Source organism: Epinephelus moara, chromosome 11, assembly GCF_006386435.1.
Source record: "Epinephelus moara isolate mb chromosome 11, YSFRI_EMoa_1.0, whole genome shotgun sequence".
NCBI classification, from domain to species: domain Eukaryota; kingdom Metazoa; phylum Chordata; class Actinopteri; order Perciformes; family Serranidae; genus Epinephelus; species Epinephelus moara.
The window spans coordinates 27,785,016-27,808,548 of NC_065516.1; the positions used below are offsets into that span (position 1 = coordinate 27,785,016).

At 42.6% G+C, this 23,533-nt stretch overlaps 1 protein-coding gene across 19 annotated transcripts in view; it reads right to left on the bottom strand.

The window, feature by feature from the left end:
• ntng1a (netrin g1a) overlaps positions 1 to 23,533 on the bottom strand; it is a 139,690-nt gene that overhangs the window by 25,561 nt on the left and 90,596 nt on the right. For all 19 annotated transcript variants that reach the window (XM_050056954.1, XM_050056962.1, XM_050056970.1 and 16 more), the window contains exon 4: positions 12,828 to 13,000. In XM_050056954.1, the coding sequence (XP_049912911.1) occupies positions 12,828 to 13,000 (173 nt within the window). The remainder of the gene's footprint in view (positions 1 to 12,827; positions 13,001 to 23,533) is intronic.

A 23,533-nucleotide genomic window follows, 5' to 3' on the forward strand; every position in this document is an offset into this window, starting at 1 on the left:
GTGAAAATCCCAGTAAATACTCAGACCAGCCCGTCTGGCACCAACAACCATGCCACGTTCAAAGTCACTTAAATCACCTTTCTTCCCCATTCTGATGCTCGGTTTGAACTTCAGCAGGTCGTCCTGACCATGTCTACATGACTAAATGCCTGGTTACATTAAAATATTATATTATTATTATTATTATTATTATATTATTATTACAAAAGGACACCATTATCATCTACTAACACATATAGGTCTCTGTTTGCATGCACCGTTGTGCCAAACATACATTATACACAGTTCCTCCAGTTTCTCATGAAGTCAAAAATGTGTGACTGCAAGTGCTTTAGCTCTTCAACTGAACTGTGAAAAAAAGAGAGGAAGAAAAAAAAAATCAGTAACGCAGTGCTAAAAAGGGCCTGGTTAAGTAGCTGACAGTGCAATAATACACAGGCGCTATCTACATCTAGTCTGGCAGATTAGCAGGGGACCCACTACATTAAATGGAGAGGGATATAAATATAAAACCAGACAGAAGGAGAGAGAGAGGTGACTTCCATTAGTACATCACCAAAACTAAGTTCAGTTTGAGAAGAGCGAATATTCTTCACAACAGTGTTTATACAGAGAAAATAAACACAGTGCTGCACAGTACCAAATGACTGCTGTTTGCCTTCAGCTGCATGCCAAAGACTGGAAGTGTTGAACTCATCACACCTCTATAAGAAAGGGAGATGTTACCAAGTCTAAATGACTACTTATTTTACAAACGACCCTCTGGTAATTGGTGTAGCTCAGGGCCAAATAACCTTTCTTCCAGGTCATGATTTGGAGCGCCAGTGGCCTGTCAGTGCAATTATTTGCCGCTTTAGGAACAACCTGTGGGGTTCGAGCAGATGTCCAGGATCCCATGTCGGGTCATTCGATTAATGTTCAATCACCGTCATTTCCAATCCCCTTCACCTGCCTGGCCCCGCCATTATGGGGCACGGCTGCAATCTAATTTTGTCCTATCGCACAGGAAGAGCATTAGGAGCTGCTTATGTTGACGGTGCGCTCCATTGATTTTTATGAGTTGTGCAGGGATCATGGTTGCGAGCTGCTGGGTGGAGAACATGATCTCCGAGGGGTGTGCGATTCACTGAACATGATCTGTGCGCATGTGGGGTCAGCACATGCGACAGAACACACACTCCCTCGCACAAATGTGGGCATTAAAATACAGTAGAGAGCCGGAGTCATGCGGGACAGCAACTGATTTACAATAAGTCTCACATCAGAGAGCTGCGTGGTTACAAGTCCCAGTGCTTGATGTTCATCCTTTGCTGGTTCATTTCCAGTTATGTTGTCACCCATCCAAGACCATCACTGCTGAATGCATGCTAATGGATTATCAGAAACCAATCACACACTGTTCTCCCATGGGTGTGTGGGCTTTAAATCTTTGGCATACGTCCTATTTCCTCACTGAACAAGCTAATCTGTCATTTATTCACCCTCAGTGTGCCACATGAAGAAAAAGAGGACATCGAATTTGCCACATAAGACTCTACTGTCAAGAGCACATTCAGTTGCTGGCTGGAAGTAAGATGGTGAGTGTGTGTGTGTGGGCGTCATTACATTGTTTCTGTCAGTATCCATTCCGCTTTGACCTTCGATGTGTCTCACCTGTTTGCCTTGGCGCTACCTGGACTACTCTGGAAAGGGGCTTATCTGCTGAATTTCCACCGCAGGCAAAGTTGGTAATTACTTTCCCTGGCTGCCATCATTTTATAGCAATCCATCATCATCTGGAGCTCTTTGGCTATACAGAGCCCAGTGATGGTGACAGGCATCGCTAACTGGTTAGCAGCGGAAAGGCTGCCAAAACACAAGCACACGGCATGCAACCTGATTGAATTCCTCAGGAGCAAAATTACGGCTTGCCTCGCCGGAGTGCCCGGCTTGCTCCCTCTCAATGTGTAGATCTGAATTGAAGGTGGCAAGTCTTAAAGTGCCAAGGAGCCAAGTTGGAAGAAGAACAGTTTAAGAATTTCAGGGAAGGAATGAGGTGTACGTCGGTGGTGGTAGCTATGGGGGAAGGAATAAAAAAAAAATCTGGAGATGGAAGAAACAAATATTTGAAAGAAAGATTACCGTCACAGCTGCACAGAGCCGAGATGTGGAAAAGACAGAGTAAACAAGCTCGGTCTCTGGGGTGGTTGGGGGTGTTGTGGAGGAGACAGAGAGAGAGAGAGGAAGGGAGGGAGAACATGAGCATGAAACAAAACGGAGAGATGGAGCGAGAACAGGCGGAGGCAGGAGGAAAAGAAAAGAAAGAGGTGGTGGGGAAGAAGGGCAGAGAGAGCAGCAGAATGAGGGGATGCAAAACAACAGGCGATGAGGGGGAAAAAAGAAAGCGAATGGGGGTAAAATGGAAATTCAAATAGCTGTGGAAAAAGGAATAAAAGCATAAATGAGTGGGTGATGTGTGTGAGGATGGAAGTGGCGGTATGTGCGCACGGCAAACGTGTTTATGTGTGTGGATGCATAAACACATGGCACTAAATGAATACACAGCAGAGCTGTGAGCCTGACGAAAAAACACTGAGCAGTCGCTCTCACCAGGCTCACTGGATTTAGATTTAAAGAGCAATGACACTCAAATTAAATACACTCCTTTTTTTTTTATCAAGAAAAGGTAACATGTAAAAAATTATCCATTAATCATTTTGTTGAAATTTTAAATGAATTGGCACATGTGTGATGTGATTACGTGATTGTTTCATTAGTGCTGCATTAGTAAAGTAATGTGATTACACCAATGCATCAATTAGTAATGAGTTAGTGATCAGTTTATTTGAAGGCAGTTTGCCGTATGGCGGCACGGTGGTGCAGTGGTTAACATTGTCGCCTCGCGGCAAGAGGGTTCCTGGTTCAAACTCAGGGTGGGGGAGCCCTCCCAGTCTGCATGTTCTCCCCGTGTCAACGCGGGTTTTTTCTGGGTACTCCAGCTTCCTCCCACAGTCTGAAGACATGCAGGTTAATTGGAGACTCTAAAAGTTGCCCATAGGTGTGAATGTGAGCATGAATGGTTGTCTGTCTCTATGTGTCAGCCTGGTCTATTGACCTGTCCAGGGTCCAGGACGAACTTCAGCATCAAGTGGGGACAGGGTAGACTGCATGACTTGGACTTTGCGGACGACCTGGCTTTGATTAGTCATACCCACGTTGCACACCAGGAGAAGACCAGCAATCTCCAAGAGCACGGAGCAAAGGTTGGTCTACGGATCAGCCACGAGAAGACCAAGGCCATGATCGTCGGACAGGATCAACACCACCTACCACTCACTCTAGGCGAGTATGACATCGAGTATGTCGAGAACTTCAAGTATCTTGGCAGTAACATCTCGAGTACAGGAGACGTGGAGAACGACGTACGAACGAGAATTGGCAAAGCTGCAAGAGTGTTCCAATGGCTCCACAACATATGGTCGTCCAAAGCTATCACTACGGCCATCAAGCTATGTCTGTATATGTCAGTGGTCATTCCAACAGCGACCTACGCCTGCGAGACGTGGATGAAGACTGTCAGCATTACCAACATGTTAGATGTCTTCCACTGACGATGCCTCAGAACTATCTTGAGGATCCCATGGCAAGGTGATAAGAAGGGCAGGGGTGGCGCAACTGTCTGACATGGTCTCTGCAAGGAGAAGAAGAATGGCTGGACACATACTCCGACTGCCATGAGAGAGACCAGCGAGTGTGGCAATGGACTGGGTGCCTGAGGGCGGCAAGAGGAAGAGAGGGAAGCCAAAGAAGATGGGTGTGAGCTGGCATGGTGCAAGGAGGGTCGCTAGGGACCCGAGCAAGTGGAGGGGACTCGTAGCCCAATGCTCCAATAGGAACGATAGGAACTAAGTAGGTAAGTAAGTGTCCAGGGTGTACCCTGCCTTTCGCCCACTGTCAGCTGGGAGAGGCTCCAGCACCCCCGTGACCCCCAACAGGAAAAAGGGGGACGGAAAAAGAATGACTGAATGAGTTTGCTGTATGTTTGTACAAACCACACAAATTTCCTGTCAAATAATGGAAATAATATAATGAACCCACCTCAGAGACACATATACAGTCATGGTTGTTTGTCTTCACTGACAAAGAATGGGACTCATTCTACAGTGATATTATTAGTTCCTGTGGGATTTGGTCATGTCATTAAAATATGTAAAGAAACCTTCTTCCTATGCACAAGAGGAAGATTAATCAAGAAAGTCTAAATGTGTGTATATATGTCTGTGCAAATGAGTGTGTATGTGTATGTTTGGTCACATTCCCATGATCAGCACCTCCCAGTTGGACTGGAGGACTAATAATAAGGCTGTAGCATCTGGTGGCTCCGCATTAACGTACACTAATTAGAAAACGACAGCAAAAAATAAAGCAATTTGTACGTCAGAAAAATAATATTTGTTGTTACTGTGACTGTCACCGTCTTTCCATTCTCACCCAGGACCGAGAACTGCAGGGTTTTCAGTCTGCCCGTGGATGGCTAATGTGGATCTTCTCTCCAGGCAGGGGATGAATCATTACAGTGAAATCTACTGCGTGTCCACGCCTTTTACCGCTTTGATCAAAGGAGATCCGTAAACTCCGAGGCTGTCTCCAGCTAAATCTGAACAAGTGTCTCCTAATCCCATCCTGACAAGCAAATCGACTCATTTTATCAAGCTGCAGACAGAACTAATGAAGACTTAATCTCTAGAAAGTTTCTGAAATTGGGACAAAATAATTTTTTACTGAGTACTATTATTTGCAAAATTTAAAAAATGAAGGTCCCTTTTTCATTTCTATGTGATTTGTTCAAATGGAGTCTAAATACTGACACCACAGACACTCAATCTGTGTGTGATCATCAGGACAAAATAATGACTACAAGTGATTGGTAGGATTTTTTAGTATTGTTGACAATACATCCAGCTCAACTGTTGTCACCGTGCAGCAAGGCTGCACTTCTCTTATGTAACTCATAACGACTATATAACTGGTTATGTCACCATGTAGACGGGTCACGACCCTCGCAGCCTTCAACAGCTTCACTCTGTCCTTTCCTACAGTCTCAGCTCGTCTTTCACTGGCAACAATTTTTTTTCATTTGTACATATTTAAAAACTCAGCCCTGGATGAGGTCAGCATGTATCTTTAATTGGATGAATAACTATAAAGTTGGTGATCTGCAGAGGGATTTGAAAATTCTTGATGAATTATGTATCAGTTTCTGTGCATTTGGCAAATTAAAGTTTTCATTAGTCTGTTTACAAAATAGCAGAGGTGGGAGTAACTCTCACATGTGCAAGTCTCAAGTTACTGTCATGAGAATCAAGTCAAGTCGAGTCCCTGCCCAGTTTAAAGACAGTGGTCATGTTTGATTTTTAACGTTAATGAAAACTGCTGCAGCCTGCTTACACCTTACACATCTTACTGTTATTTGACATTTTGTGGAAAAACAAAGGAGAGTGAGGCTCTGAAGTTACAACACAGCCCGACAGCTGTGGAAACAGAAGTGCAACACTATAAAGTTAGATGTTGTGGTTGTTGTGACACAGATTGTTTGAGCTGTAGCCCTTGAATACTGCTGTTCTCTTCCTATTACTGTAATCAACAACATAACTGACCTTTCGCTAAGCCCCGCCCCTTTGTGATGGTCCGACAAGCATGGAGCCCACACTGCACTCCCTGAAGAAATATTATCATATTTTTGGAGAAATGAAAGAGTGATTGCAGAGAGAAGCAGACAGAGGGGTCTACAGTCTGTGTTTGAAGGATATATCCAGGATGTCAAACTGACTCAGCAGCAACAACAGGNGGTCTGATTTTGGTTTTGGAACAGGGAAGAAACGTATATCTTTTTCCAACCTCTCCAGGTAACGAGTATCATTAATACATGTTTACACATTTAGCTCCAAATCCACAAAACCAGCCTGAAAATGAAAGAAATCTGAAATGACTGCATTAGAGTCAATGGAGCACAGCTGTGTTGTTGTCAGACCCTGGACCGAGCTGGCCTGATGCTACGTTATGATAGGCCGGTCAGCATCTGGGGGCGGGACTTAGCGAAGGATCAATTGTTGAATCCAAATTTCATTACGTTTGAACTAGCCCTCTTAATGATAGCTGCCTTGTGCGTTTGTTCTGTTGGTCTGCTGCATCCTAGTAGGTGGCCAGATTTGTGCGCTTCACACTATAAATCACCCAATCATGTTTCGAAAACAATATGCAACTGTATCTAGAAAAATCCTAATGTCAAATTTCAGTGTCAGTCAACCAAGTCTCAGTAGAGTCATGGGACTCGAGTCGCCTACCTCTGCAAAATATTATCCTACATACTGAAAATCAAAAAGTTTTGTTACAGTTATACAACTTCTCAAGCGGTTTTGAATTATGTAGCTTTGTGTTTCTGGATTAGCCTGCTAATTATATCAGTTGTAACCCGACACTTCTGCCTTTGAAGTTTTTTTTTAACCTTTTTTAAAAATAAATTTATTGGCTTCCTTGTTGTGAGTTGTGATTGTTAGCTTAGTTTAGCAAAGACACTGAAACAGAAATTTCCTGTAGTTTGGTAAGACTGCCTGGTAACCTTATAAAACACAATACAGCATATAATCCCTCTCAAGATTACACAACTTGTCCTTTTGTTTAGATAGTTCAGAGTTTAGAGAGTTTAAAGCTTAATATTTAACGTACAGACAATGTGGTTGTATCGTTCAAATGCTAGGCAATTTCCTAAAATATCAGAGTATTCCAAAGCAGTTTTACAACCTCTATTTTATCACCTTCACCAAGAACAGTCTTGTTCTGTTTGGTTTTCTGTTAATTAAAAAAATAGGTGAGGTGGTGTTTGTGTGAATAGAAACAACATGTGGCCATTTATACAACTTTTTATAATCCAGATACATTTCCTATAATTAACATAGTTAAACTGTGGGATTGTGGCATTTTAGCTAGGTACAAGTATGCACTAGCATTGCTACCAGTCTCTATTTTGTTAAGTGGTCATTAGTGTGTGCACACACTCTATATGTGAGTGTGTGTGTGTGTGCACGTGTGTACTTGTATGTGTTTAAGCTACTTGAAACTTCAACTCTGAGTATAGCTGTGACTGATCCTATAGAAATCCAGCACTGAAGCAAAGCTACGCTCATGTCTGCTTTCAACATGCTGTATACTGCATGCAGACAAAAAAGTCCAATTCTCCAAATCCAATTATGAGTTTAAAGTGCATTTAAGGATTTTTCCCTTAATATAACATTCAGGATACATTTTTACTATTTGAAATCAGCTTTTCAAAGGCCACCCGTTACTGCCCCCCTCCACCACCGCCTCCTATCTCCCTCAGTATCCTCAGCCCTACAGTGAAATGAACTGCCATGGTTAATTCTCAAACTGATCCCTCTCCTTCTGTCTCCACAGAGGGAGAAAGCAAGAATGAGTGAGGCTGAGAGACGGGTGGGGTGGGGGTGGAGTGAGAGACATAGATGGAGAGAGGGAAAGCGAGAGAGACAGAGCCACCCCAGAAGGCTGAGTTAGCTGTGACAGAGAGTGATGCCCACTTCCCCTCCTTCTATCTCTGCCATCCTTTTCTTTCTTCATCACTTTTTAAATCCTGCTCTTCTTCTTTGTGCCATTGTGATGCGAAATATCGCCCCCCCCCCTCTACACACTCCCCACCCTCCCTAACTCCACACCCCCTCCGGATGATGATTCATCGATCTCCTTATCGCATCAGACGACTTGATGGGCATAGTAAAAAGAAATTAAATCTTAATTAAATTTTCATCTTTGACAAATTTGTCTCCGAAGAGCTGCCATATGCTCACTGGGTACGGGTGAAAACATTGAGAGGGAAGGAGACTTTAGGAATTGGAGTTGAATGGGCTTGAAAATTACAACAGCACAAGGTGCATTTTTCTGTCAGCCTTGTGATTTTTTATTTTTTTTATTCAGGAGGGATAGCCTTGCATTCCTATAGATTTTTCACTGCGTTATTACATTATGGATTTTTTCCCCTCCAAGACAAAGTATAATAATGCACTTTATACTAAGACTGTTTTTCATCACTTGCAGGGCAAAGGGAGTGTGTGTGTGTCCTTGTGTAGTAGTTATGAATGTATGTGTGACTGCTTTGAGGAGTGGAGGTCTGGATGAGCACCTGTGTGTGTGTGTGTGTGTGTGTGTGTGTGTGTGTGTGTGTGTGTGTGTGTGTGTGTGTCACCTTTTTTAATAATGTGCTGTCAATCTGGGCTCTGGGAATGGCCATTTCACTAACCCTCCCTAAGTCTCATAACACGGATCCTCTGGGAGTGAGAATAAGTCATCAGCCGGTGACCGAGAGTCCTCGAGCACCGCAGAGAAAGGCAGAAATCACAGTGGATGCAATAAGGCAGACAGGGCGGTATAAAACTTGGGCTCTCAAATGAATGCCGGCATACTCGAACTTATAGCACCGCCGCTCTTCTCTCTGCTGCTTTAGCTGATATATGGCAGACGAACTGGAGAGGGTAACAAGACCTGGATGGCGCTGACTGGTTTTATGACAAACGTGAATGCTATATCTGCTCACAGGTCCATCATCCATTCGTTCAGTCTTTCATTTATTCACTCATAATTCATCTGCCCCCTAGTGGCCATTAGCAGGCGCTGAAAAAGTCTACATGTGAGGACCTGGATCATCGCTCAGCTCCTCACTTCAGTGCCACTAAACTACCGTATGTAGGGAGTACTGTGTGACACTGTGTCCTTGTTTTGTTCATACCCCAGGAAGAGCAGCTGTTGCCTTTTCTGCTGGGGATCCAAATAAATAATAAACAGCAAGAGTTTGGGTATGTGTTGGAAAGAGACGCTTTGGAAAAAAAGAAGAAATGGAGATTATAATATATGCCAAATTTTGACTTGTAAAAGTTTTGTCCTCCTCCTTCTAGCCAAGGCAAGTTTATCTGTATAGCTCAGTATCACAACAATAAGTCTCATACAAGAATACTGTAATGTCTTTCTCTTAAATCTTTTGATTTTTCCATTTGAGATTTGCTCATACTCATTGTGCTCAATCTGACTTGTGGCACTCCTAACTGCACAGAATTATCTGCTTGTTGACTTGATGAAAACCAATTGTTCATGACTAGTGTGCATTCGTCAGATTTGATTTTTAGCATAAATGCCCCTCTGTTAGCATGTACGGGTTTCACTTTGTTTGTGACGAGTTTAAATCACAAACAGTTTCATGAAATGATAAAAGAACTTTAGTCCAGAGCTTCAAGGCAGAAATCAGCACAAACCAACAGAGCAGTGCCAGGAGTCATGATAGTGGACCCAAACCAATTATTAATACAGGTTTATCTCTCATATGGGCCACTTAAGAACAAATCTGTTCTTGCATGAGGCCCACAGTCTCATTGGTTTTAAGAGGCCACATGAACAAAGGTTCCCACCACAGCCTAGGCTCTTGAAGAAACATTCCTCATATGATGCGACGTAGCCAAAGACATTAGACAACAAGGCTAATGTAAAGCTGGCCTACTTCCTTCTGCCCACGCAGGAGTAAATAAGTGCTTCTATCCTACATTAGCACTGAAGCTGCAGCTGGAGAACATTATTTATTAACCCTAATACATTTAGTATGCAATGTTTGTGTCCCTGCTGGACATCAACAGACACTTCACAATGACACTGATGCAAGTTTGTGCAGTGTGCTGCTTGTTGGAATGAATGGTTAACTGTACATGGATGTAGGTTTATTAAATACTGTCCAATGATGACAACTGGAAACCTGCTACAGTGTTATTTTCACCATATTGTTGGAACATGCCAAACTTTGAACAGGCCTTGGGGTCAAGAGTTGAAGTCAGAAATTGGGCAAAGTGGAAAAGCCCTCAGCTGGTATGTCTTTCAAAGGTCTTTTTTAGACAGCCGGCCAAAATCTATTTTTTGGCATATTCAGATTGTATCTAGATTTATTTTAGGAAGTCTGGATAGCAAAATAATTTTTGCGAATCCGATCCAAACCACATTTGGAGGCCATTTAAAACTTTCTAAAAAATGCATCTCATTCCGGACTATACACTGTAAATAAAGATGGACAGCACATAGTCCTGTTGTACAAAAATGAAGTCCAAATATCCTGGATACGGTCGCTCTCATCTTGGCTCATTTGGAGCTAGAGTCTGCGCAATAGCTATATCCACAGTATTAAGTTTCCACCCATACACCTATCAAACCAATCACAACCAGTGCCACTGATTGCGAGCACCTGGGACCTGTCATATTGTTTATCTTTATATACAGTCTATGGTCTGAGACACTCTGGACACTCAAATTGGATTTCAAAGTGTCAACGACATTAAATCCACAGTGAAGTAAGTGCTGAGCTGAATCCATGCTGCCTCTAGCAGAACACTATGAAGGACAACATGGAGAATAAGGCTGCTTTCACACCTGCCCTGTTTGGTTCAGTTCAATCCAACTCAAGTTCGTTTCCCCCATTAAGTGCGGTTCATTTGGGCAGGTGTGAACACAGCAATCACACTCAGGTGTGCACCAAAACCACCGGACTGAGACCTTCTTGAAGAGGTGGGCACCAAAACCACCGGACTGAGACCTTCTTGAAGAGGTGGTTTCGGTCTGGTTACAAACGAACTCTGGTGCAGTTCGTTTGTGGTGAGAACGTGTTCCGACCTGGATGTGAACCAACTGCAGTCACATGACACATTGTTTGGGTTAAACATGAGCATGTTACAGTCCTGGAGGATTATTAATGTGCACCTCCTCCTGTACTGCCTTAATATGCACATTCAGCACATCCAATGCATCAAAACATTGTTTTCTAGTTGGAGCCGCGCCTCGTTTTCAAACTGTATGGTTTGACTAAAATGAACAATGACAGCAATATAGTCCACGATGAGCAGCGCTAAAATCAACCTGCGTAGTTGTCCCTCCATTGTGACATTAGAAAGTGTCACATTTATCTTGCAAGTGTACTCTTCTTCAACGTTTGCTTTACTTCCTGGATTTTTCCCACATGGAAATTCTGACCAATCAAGAGCAGCTTTCTCACACAAGGCATTTGATCTGGTCCTCTTGTAAATGCTGCCGTGAGAACACGAACCAACTCTAGGCAATTATACAACTTTGGAACAAAATGAGTCCCTGATTCAGACCAAAGCAAGACAACTCCAGGTCTAAAAACACCCTAAGAGTCTGTGAATGCCAGTGCCGGAATTCTGCAACACGACTTGACAGCCTGATAGTTTGGAGGGCAAAATGATGGACTTCCATTTCTCATACTTCCACGTCAAAAAGCAGCGTCATTACTGTGGCCACATAGTTACTGATGTCGTCATCACATGCAAATAACAGTGCAGACAGTCCGTCTTAAAGATTTGATTTGAGAAACAAATGTGATTTGACTGCAGTCTGAAATTAGCCTTAATCATGTCTTCTCTCCTCCAGGTGTAAAATAAATGCATGACACAACCACTTTGTCATATTTTTCATCTAAACCTTTGAAATCCCAAGACGTAGGTAGGTGTAGAAGAAACAGTCTTTCCATTTTTGAGAACTATGAACAAGAAAGCAGCACAAAAAGTCGTCTCTGATACTGGTAAGCACAGTCCATGGTGAAAGCAGTAGTGTTTCTTTAGTAAAAAGAAACGTAAAGAATTAAGATCATTTGAATGATCTCTGCTTTTACTGTTCCAAGTCATAGCTGGCATTTAAAAAAAAAAGGTACAGAGGTACAGAAAGCTGAGATGCTACAAATTATTTATATCATATATAATCACTGCTACCTCCAAAAAGGCTGTTGTCAATTATTACAGTTGCTTATTTCATTAGGTCTGCAAGTGACTTTCCCTTAAACACAGATAAAATAAACTTGTAATTGAAAGCAGACGTGAACTGAAACCCTGACCCTGCACACTCTGTGTGTTCGCATACGGAGGAGAGAGCGTGCATGGTCTTTTCAGTCAAAGCGCTGACTTGATGTCGTGGGTGTTTTGTGAAGGATAGGAAGATGGTAACGAGGAGCGAAGTCAGACACAGGGCACCTGCTGCTGCTTCTGGGCAGCCTTTTCTTACACTTGACGTGAGGGTCAGGCAGAAGGACTTGGTGCCTCACAGATGCAATACTGCACCTACTGTACACTGCAGGATTCATTACTAATATATTAGCCTTTTTGTGCATATTTCCCTTGTATTTGAATGCCTCTGTACACGTTTTAGAGATAATTATGTGTATAGATTTGGTATATTTAGTGACTGCTGTTGTTGTAAGTCAGTGACTTACTGTATGACCTGCCAACACTGCTCTCTTTGCTAATGCAGTTTGCCCATATTTAGCGAAACCTGACGTGATTTTGCAAATCGTAACACTATTCCTGCTTTATACGGCTAAATCACAACAACACAAGACCACAGAACAGAATTTTGGACACATTTGCTTCCATCGGACTTGATCAATGAAACATACAAAAGTTGGTCCCCCCACTGTCTTTGCGTCTCTGCCTTTTATCTGCCTGAAACATCGTTAATTGCTTCACATTGCTTTGAAACCCCACAACTCATATTTCACTATTAACGCGGTGATTGTCAGAACTCTCAAAGATGACATACAGGATGCTGCTAATTGGGATTCAACTTTAATCTCTTGTCTGTGTGGATGCCTTTGTTGTTTTGATTCCAGATCTCATGGGAAATGTCCATTACTTTGTCCAGCGCTTGTAAGACCTATACTAATACCTGCTTTGTCATGTGACCCATCCTTTTAATCACTCAATATGTCTGTGATGTGTGTGCGTGTGTGTGTGAGTACTCACAGATATTAGCCGTGCCCTTGGGGATGGGCAGGTAGGAGCCAGCACTCCACGCTCGCCCCTGGTAGTTCTTCTTACAGCGGCCACAGTCAGGCCCGGTGGTGTTGTGTTCACACTCGCAGCTCAACTTCTCTTTGTCATATACACAGCTGTTGGCGTGAAGGTTGCACTTGCACCTGTCAAAGAGGGAGAAGGGTGGTCGGGGAGGGGGGTGCGGGGTGGAGTTGAAAGAGGACAACCACGTCAACATGAGTGAATTTTCTGGCACTGAATGAACAACAGACAGCTTTTATTTCGTTGGACAATGCTGCTGAAGGGCAGCGTGTCCTTGACTAGCGGTGGCATTGGAACACAGTCAGAACGGCTAAAACAGTTGCGTCTTCAACTTCAAGAGGAGCTAGTTCAAAGGAGGCAGGCGGTTGCACGAACAAATCTGGCATCATTATTTCCTCCCTTTTCTTTCTCCCCCCCCTCCTCCCTCCACTCGGGAAGGTAGCTCGGTTTTAATTGTCCCACTGGAGGATGCATAATTGTGGTAAGGTCACAGTCGATGGGCGAGGAAAGATCGGGAGGGAGAGGGGGACAGAGAGGTGCGAGGGGATGCTGAGGAAAACAAGCCAAGTTAAATTGTGGAACAAGCACTGGGAGAATGAAAGCGGCGAGGCTTGCAGCTCCGCGAGGCGATGAATAGCTCAGAGTTAGCCAGAGGGCGGCATGGAGCAACAGCACGGCTATGTTCGCTATGACAAATGAATATGAGATGAGATCTCAGAAGCATATTTCCAGTTCAGAAAGAGGGACTCCCTTAAGGTGCACTAAATCCTCACTCACATCCTGCTCACCAGAACCTTCATTTAACAATAAACTCAGCAAATTCATTTTCTGCTGTGGCTAGATGAGCATTGAGGGGATATCTATCTGTTAAATTAATTTATGATCCTCATGCAGCATAAAGTACTCTGAGGAATACGGGGTATTGCTAGACCTCTTTCTGGAGAACTTTGCAAAAGAGACCAACATATGTGAGTGGGTTTTCAAACGGTTTATTAGAAATAGGAGAATTTTCTCAACACAAAAACAAAAGGATTAAATGTTCCTAGATCTAGTTTGTTCAGTAGCTGTCTGCCTTTTTAATTGCGACAAGGACCGAGCTGGAATCGCTCACTGCTCGACATCTAATGCTGCAATGTGATATGACACACTCCTGAAACATCAGCACCAGGATGCTCGAATCTCTAAGATAAGATTATTGTTTCCAAAGAGCAACATGAGTCACGATCAAGTGCCAGAGCCAACGCTGGCTGCAACTTTAAATAAAATCTGGATATTTGACTTCCAACACGCATGACTCATCCTAAAAGTATGGAACTGTAGCTGTGTTTGTTTATTTCAGGATAAAGTGCTGAGAGGCAGACAAAATGGCACTATTCAAGCACGTCTCCCTCTTTTGAAAGTGCCCTTTTATTTAGCTATTTAAATGTGTTTTTAAACTAGAAGCCAGGTGAGTGGCATCCTTCCATGAGTTCCCAAGGAAGGGAGGAAGAGATGGAGGGCAAGGTGTTGAGGAGATGACACGGAAAGCCCCACAGTTAGGTTTGCTAACGTTTTTGTGAGAAACTCAGGCAACAGCTGGCCTCCATCACCCTGCCCATTCTGCTTCACCAAAGCTTGACTTGAAATATAATAATTTGGAGGAAAAGCACAGGCTTAACCCACTCACCACTGCTTGACCCCAGTACTCAACATATCTGCTGTTCGCCCCAAATTCAAAGGCTGTGTGCTGACTCGGGTTGGGCTCCGATACCTGGTCACATTTAGGATCATGTTACAGGTCGAGAAGAAGAGACACCTCTATTTAACATCTCTCTATCATCCTAAGTGCAATGTATGTTAGGGGGGGAAGAAGTATTCATTTATTTACCAGCTACGCTCCTCCAGGTGGTTGCTTTTTATTGAACCCTGGGTTTTAACAGATCTGGGGAAAATTGCATTCTCCTACTCTGCACCTTGGACATAGGACAGTCTTCAAAAAGATTTCACGTTAGAAACACTTATATCCGCTGATGAATTTAAGGGCATCATACAGAATTTGGTGACAGAGACATGTGCTTGTTTTTCTTGAGAGGCCACTATGTTTGAATAGTTGTTGTTTTATTGTAGATTTTTGTATTATATGTTGTATTCATTGCATTTTAAATGTGTTTTGATTGGCTGCTACCTCGGCCAGGTCTCTGTTGTAAAAGATTTTCAATCTCAATGGGACTTCCTGGTTAAATAAAGGTTAGTCTCTAGATACAGACTCTACATTCAGTGAATGTAGAGTCTGTAGGCAAACCTCGGAGATCTTGCCTCCGGTTGTAGGCTGTTTGTAGTCCGCATGATATTGACAAACCACGTTTGAGCCGGCTGCAGTTGTTGCCAGGTTAAACGGTCCGTGCAGTGAACTAACGAGGCGGAACATAACTGGCGTCACTGCAAACTCTGAATCCATCGCAATGGTTCAGCATATTTACTTATATATAAACGGAAGTCGGAAACGGAAATTCGCCTCCTCCGCCCAAATCAAACCGCAATGCCAAAAAATGGGGGTCTGCCCCCAGAGGCTGTATCGCCATCTGCCGGAAGTCAGACGCCGAATACAGCCAATGGGTTCCGAGAATGAATAAAGGTTAAATTATACCGCCAGCCAAAGTAACAGTAAAAGCAAACCCCAGATTCACTCTTAACCAGTGGTTCTCAAATGGTGTGCCATGATGCAAATCAAGGTGTGCCGTAGGATACTGTGATAACCTCACATTATTATTACAATATTCAACTGGGCCTATACAAAAAGTTATGAATGCATTTTTAGTTGACTGTTTAAGTATGTTGTGCACACCCATTTCCTAATAAAGAGGCAAACTGTACCTTTAAAAATGTAATTTGTCGCCGTTCACGAGAGGGAATTCTAAGTGTGTGACACGTCACATTATCTTATATTATTTCCCATTTAAATGAATGTGTTATTGGTGCTTTTAAGTAATTTAAAAAGGTTTATAATGAATTCTTACATCATTTTGATAATGAATATTTAATTAGTAATAGTTGGTAGTCAATTGTTATTTGATATTAGTAAACAAAAGCAAACATTAATGTCATGATAAGAGTGATAACACATGTTTCAGAGGCTATTGTGCACTGATATAAATACAGGTGTGCCTTGAGATTTTGGGTGCCCTTTGGTGAGCCTTGGGCACAAAAAGTTTGAAAACCCCTGCTGTAGTTTACCATTTTGCCTCGCTATAATTGCATTTTTTTCGGCGCTGTGCCTCCTGCATGCTCGCTGCTTACAGTCTGGCAGTTGGTCTCTACCTTTTTATAAAGTCCAGACTTCACCTGAGCGCTGCGGGTGTACACACCCATAAATGTCCAGAACACAGAAAAGAAAATACGAAAAAACCAGGCAGAGGGCAGAGTCTCTGCAGAAAAATACTACGGCACACACTTCTACTGGATCATAACCTTTGAGTCTATACATTATTTTTTCAGGACAAGTCCAGCGTAGTGTACCTTTAAGCTTATCTGTGTGTTAGCTCTGATATGGGGCATGCAGTATATGGAGTACATAGCTCATAAAATATATTATGTGAGTCAAAGTAAGTGGGCTACACCTGTTATTTCATCATGTCAGATACATTTTTAATCAGCATTTCATACCTCATGCTGTTCATGTCATTTTCAGGTTGTAGCTACAGAATGTGAGCAGTAATAAGGCTGACACTCACAGCTGTAGTCTCTCTGCCTTCTACTCCAACAAGAGGTAAGAACATACCTCAGTATGATCTTTGAGGTTTATTTTTTTTACTTGGATTACGAATGTTTGAGGCTGACCCTGAATGGATTTGAAGAGGGATTCTAAAGTATTGGATAAAATGCAATCCAGACTGCTCTATTCATTTCAATTGTCCACATCCGTCTGGTCGCACTGACGGAGATGTCACAGCCCTGCTCAATGTGCTTTCTTTCCTTCTCAGTTATAAAAGTCTGCCTTGTTATTGTGTATATGTGTGTGTGTGTGTGTGTGTGTGTGTGTGTGTGAGAGTGAGAGGATTGGGTAGAGGATGTGGTGTGAAACGACTTCACATGGAGCCCTTTGTGGTTTAACCTTCAGCTTCTTTTAACATCGCCAACATTTTAATCAGCGTCCAGAAATGATAGCGCCGTCGGCATAATGATGGAGACCGCCAGTGAGGCCCTTAGGGTCTCTTACCCACCAGTGCTGTTGTGCTGCCAATCAGCAGTGGCTCCTGAATGTGTGGATACCAGGGGAGGCTCTCTCGCCGCTGCACCAGCAACGACAGCTTCAGAGACGGAGCCAAGTAAACGTGTATTTAACAGCATTTTAATAGCAAATTTCCTCCAGGGTTCCCCCTGCGTACAGTGTTGTGTCTTCATTTCCTACTTTAAAAGCTCTGTGGGTCGCCTTCTCCTGACTTTCCATCAGTCTTTGTATTGTTCTCTTCATATCTCTCTCCTCCATCCACCTGTCATTGTTAACTCCAGTATCTCCTATTAATAAATATTCATGGAGCCAAGGCATCTTTGTTTTTGTGTGGTGCTCTCAAAGTGATATTGCTGGAGGCATTATTGAGTGTGCCAGCCACCGCCTGTGAGCTAAAGGTCCTGATATGTATTCAGAAAATTACCCATGAGGCTATAAGCTCAATTTGCTAGACGGGCAAAAAAAGAGAAAGAGGGAGGAAAAAAAAACTCGATTGAAGTTTTGATTCCATTTTGTCTGAGAGAAAGCAGCAAACATATTCTCATATCTGACAAGAGTTTAAAGTTCCCCTTGAAATGTGGGAGACAGAAGATACTCTTGGGCGCAAAATTTATTATTTTTCTTTATCCTGGTGGAAATGCGAGCAGAGCAGCCCGTTGAGACGTAGCTTACCTGGAGCAGTGTGTCTATGACCTCTGCAGTAATGGGATTCTGATTGACACCATGGGTGCAGACGACATATTGCTCCTTCCCACTGATGATGCCAGCGACAACAAACAAAAACAGAGCAACACAATGCCCCGTTTCTCCAAAATAAAGGCCTTTTCCTTTCCATCTCTTCCGCCATTATCCAAATAATTCCATTCAGCCGAGTTCATTCCTCGACATTGCTCCAATTTGCTCATTGCGGCTTCAAAGCCAAAAGTATCAGCCACTAATTGATAGTAATTATCCATAATCCAAGCCTACAACATCCCCGACGCACAAAGCTGCTGATCCCAACAAATTGAGCAGACTAAACTCAACATGGTCCTTAAGTGGGTTAACTAAGTGAAGCAATTAAATTTCAATCTAACGCCCAGGTGTTTTCATACGTAAGCCAATTGGGTCAAACACTCTGTTAATAAACGCTTTTTTTTTTTTTTAGCTTGTGTCTGCATTCGGCGTGTGCTGTAAATGAGCGACAACACACCAGGGGTTGCACGAGGCAGGCAGTGAGGTGGGAGAGGTGTCAGGGGGGCGGGTGGTTCAAAAAACACTCCGGCTTAATTATGTGTGATGAAAATGAAATATAGAAACGCAGGAGTGGCTGTTAAAAAGGCCTTAAGGTATATGTGTGTGTGTGTGTGTACAGGCGATTTATTGTCAGTAGTATGGATAATTGCATGAAACACACAGAATGAAATTTACTAATTTACTATACAATATATTTGCCCCACCTGATCTTCCCAAACACACACACACACACACACACACACACACACACCTCTGTAGCAATAAAGCTCTTACCCACTGACATGTAGCTTGCAGCTGACGTCTGTATTGGCTTAAAACAGATCAGCCTGTCTGCTAACGTGTTACCTGCTAATTGCCTCCTCTACCTCTCCGCCCCCCCCGGACTGTAGTGCATTGTGGGAAGTGGAAGGAGTGAGATATCAGCACCAGCTCTCCTGGGATGGACCTAAGCCCCCAACCTCCCCCTAATTATATCCTTCTCCGCCATCCCTCCTTCTCCTCTCACTAGAAAGTGGGCAGTTAGTGAAAAGTGGAGGCTGTGGGAAATCACGGCACGTTCTGTGTATTACTCGTCTCTTCAGCGTCTATTTTTGGTTCAGTTTGTTGGAATGAGAAAAAAAAACATTTACAGAGACACTGCAGGAACACATAACATACCTATTCAGTATATACACTTAGAATTCAACCTATGTAAGAGTACAGATATTGCTGCAGAACTTATAAGGGGATGAATCTGCTTCATAAATCCACACATCAGAGAAAAGGAGAGGAACTGGGGGGAAAATATTCAGTGTTGGGAGGGTTACTACCTAACCCCCTAAAATAAGATTTGTAATGTATTCTATAAGAAAATGTACTTTTTTTACTTTTTGAAACCTTCACCATCCTATTTTTTTCGGTTTCCTGACTCTGCATCTCTTCTGCACTACACACACAAAATCTGTTCACAGGAAATGCGTACCTCAAATGAATTTTACACCATGTCCTACAGCAAGTGAGCGTCTCTCTCTGTCCACACTGAGTCTGTTAAATATGCACTTCTGTTACGTCATGTACACAAATCACATAGGCTACCTATCAGCTGTGTGCACGACTGTTGACGTAACCACGTGAAAGATGGGCAAGTACTTGTATCTTTCTACATCTGTACTTTTTAAACAGAAAACGCACCTTATTTAGATTACTGAAGTTAAATAAGGAAGTGCTGTGTAGGTCCCTCCTCATTTCAACTTCATGAATCAGTCACTCTTCGCCTTAGCTTTTAAAGCGAGATACCAGACTAAATAGAAACAGGGTGTCGGACAAAGCAGCAGCTCAGTGTCACTTGTGGCCAGTTGGAACAATTCAGTAGAAAACAATGCAATCAAACTGACGTTCACGCACGTAACATTCAATTAGGACACAGTGTTAAAGCAAATCAAACAAAACAAATAAAGTAATCCCTTCAAGTAATATATTTTCAAAGACAGTAAGTGTATTCAGAATACCACTAATTTAAACTGTAACTGTATCGGAATACAACTGCTGTTATTTCTATATTAAACAGGTAACGCCGTTAATTGTTTCCAGGTACTCCCCGATCCTGGAAATAACAGACATAACTAGAGTTTCTGGTGAGTTCAGTCAGAGGCTGGGCTGAACAGTACACACACAGACACAGTCAGCTTACAACTTACATACAGATGCTATATTGGCTGTTTGGGGTGTGCAAATACAAGACGTCAAATTCACAAGAAAGGCACAAGGCAGAAAATATGCTTCTGTCTGAACAATCTGAAGGCCTCAGTACAGTACTTTCACACAGGTGAAAACACTGTCTGACAGATAAGCAGACTGTCTTGGGGATTTAAGCAATCATAAAACAACATCTCCATCATTAGTAACTAATAGTAGCTACTACATTTCTGTGTGGTAAGGCTGTTTGTAACAGCTGCAACTAATGAAGGAAAAAGAAGCAAAAGAAAAAGCAAGAAAAAGTTTCTTTTAAATAATGTTTTTAGCCAGGTGTGCAGTTTTCATTACAGTTTGTATAATGCAACATACATGAACAAATTACTGAGTCTACACAGAAGATCTGCTTTGTTGCACTGTCCGGCGGTGCTCATATTTACAAGATATTGGAAAAGTGATTTGCTTAAGTAGCCAATTAAGCCTTGGAGAGGCTCACAGAGTAGTGACCCAGCTGCTGAACTATGGCAGCTAGCTTAAAAACTGCAGCACTTTAAATTATTTTAATGATTGTTTTGGTGAGCTGATGAATGTTGTATGTTTCTCTCAAAATAATTCATTATAAATCTAACTAGATCCTGCAAAACTAAAATGCCAAGATACAGTGCAATATGTTGTGCAAACCTTGTCACTGCACTGCAAGTTCAGTTCATCTCCGATTCCCTGCATTGAGGTAAATATGCCGCCTGCCTGCATCAATCCGTCCAGGCCATCCATCTATTGAATCCTCAGCATTACTAATGTATGCAGTTGGACATGCTATCCAAGCAGGAGTCAATCAAGAGGTCTTTACTGCCTGTGACATGCCAAGCCAGTTCAATAGAATCGACATGCTGGGCCTCACTGATACTGCTTTCAGCTAAAGACTATTGGCTGTGGAGCCGGCGACAGAAAGTGCACTGCGGAGGAGGGAGAGAGCTCCATCAATGGGAGGATGGTGCTACACACATTTTAAGGTGAGGCCGGTGGAGGGGAGATATTAAGCGATCTTGTCATGTCATAAGCGACATCGCTGACTGGAGCCCTTAAAGGAAGTAACTCCCCAAAGATCCTGCAGTATTGATCCGTTTGGGTCGGTAGCTAGTCCGCAGACTGCAAGGGGTTAGACTGCATTTGACCTCTGTGTGTGTGTGTGTGTGTGTGTGTGTGTGTGTGTGAGAGAGAGAGTGTAAGTGTGTGCACACAGAATAAAAGAGGAAGCGTGTGTAGTGTTGCAATGTAAAACATTTGCCTCATCCACAGCCACGCATCATCTTGTGAACATTTTTGTGCAAGTATCCATTTTGTACTTAGTGTCACCATATTGCTACTTATCTATATCTACAATTTATTTTTAGCTGTTAGCTGTAAAGTCTGAACTGATGTCACTATTTGACTGACAGCAAAATAACACCACAACATTATCTCAACAGTAGGAAATACATAAAATGATAAAGCCACTTCTTCTTAATTGTCTTCTCTTATCTCGTTGCTTCTTGCTAATGTCACCAGCCATTAAACTTTGGCAACCCTCTTCTTTGTTACATAATCCCGATGTCTGCAGCAGACATTTCCCATGGCTACGCCCACCAGGGGCCGGAATCTGAAACCAAGGGTGGGACCCAACGAGCAGGTGTAATTACAGAAAATGTTGGCGGTTTCCCAGCTAGCAGAAGGAGCTAACTCTTAGCATCTCTCTTCCCTCTTAAACCCGAGCGATGGTCATTAATGGCTCGGGTTGAAACTTTGTTTGCTGTTGTGTTGAAAACAAGAGCCTCTGATAGACCAGAGGGGGCAACGTTTCCACTAAATTAAATGAGAAGCTGCATGGCCTCCGGTGATTAATGAGAACTGCATGAGATGTAAAGAATTGCTTAAAGGAGTGCATGCAGGTGTGTGTGTTTGTGTGTATGTGATGAGAAGAGAAATAAAGATTTCCGGAAAGAAGACTGAGTTTGTATGTTTATATCTGGGCCATAGGTTTTGTATTTGTGCCCTTCATAAATGCATTTCAGGTTCGGATCTGTGGCAGTTCTTTGGGCTCTAATGAGTCAGAGAGATTTTACACTTAATGAGGGACCACCCCAAACTTTTGTGGAAGCAAAAACAAAGAAAAGCAGCACCATTAAAGACTGCATCTTTGTGTTTATATAATATGCACTAAAGCGTATTTGTACAAACTGCAATGTATGGGAGGAACCAATTAACATTCATATAAATTGTCACTGAAACTGATTTATTGTTTCAGATGGTGCCGCTGCAGCAGGGAAAATATCTTCATAATGTAACATCATGAAAACGTAAGTGCAATATTTGCAGCATAGTTATTTTATTTAACAACCAGGAAAGAGGAAAGATAGAAAAGAAACCTACAGAGAGACAGAGAGGTAGAAAGATTTAAGAAACTGGGTGTTCAACATGTCCGCACCAGCTATATCATAATGCAAAGTGACAGAGACATAGTGTGTGTCTTTTACTTTCCTACAGTGTACTAAGTACACTTTACAGGAGCTGTCTGGTCATCATCACACCACACAAGGTATTTGTTGGTGTGTGTTGGTGTTTTTAAGTATGACTACAGAATAATAAGAGATGGGAACTTTATATGAATGGTCACTGAATCTGATTTATCACTACAGATATATTTGTGATTTAAGACTATGGAAAAGCAGGTGTAAAGTTTGCAGCACATAAAGAGAGACAGAGAGATGAGAGAATATTGTTTATATACTAAATGTTTACCTCTTGGTGCTGGGCGGTATACCGGTTCATTCAGTGTGTCAGTACTGATTTTCCACGTGATATGCATTTTTCATAAACCATCATACCACCGCATGGTTGGGACAGTTAACGTACCTCAGCAAACAGGAATATGCACTATTGCAACCACATTTATACTGCATGGGAGAGGACACGCCTATCAACTGCATACCCCTCTTACATATGGTTATAACTTTAGAACAAAACAAATAATACCCCACACTAACACCATGACACACAATGGTCTCATTGTACATTTACAGAACTAGACCGTGGAGACATGCTGGGTACAGCTCACCAGGTGGCCAGTTAGCACCTAGGAGAACGTGCAGTACATTCAGAAGAACAGAAATGAGATGGAAGATGAAGACAGAGACACCGGACGAACCTGAGCCCAACAGAGGAGCTGTGTTAGCTGTTTGGAAGTTTTTTGGCTTTAAAAGTCTGACGTAACATCAGTTTGTTGGGCGGCTGTTGTTGCCAGTTGTGGTACCACTAATGACTACTCATTTCACCAGAAAACATGTTGAAAAACACAATTACGGTTGCCAGATTCTAAGCTGTCAGTAGCGCTAGTAGAATGGTGAAACCAAAAGGTAGGACATCGCTTGAGGCAGCATTTGGTCAAGGTGTTGCATGTGACAGGAAAAGCAAGTGGGGGAGCGACATGGTCCAGATACTGACAGTCGAGAAAGAAGGGCTCAGACCAGTGATTAAGACACTGGATTCAAGGTGTGTTTTAAAT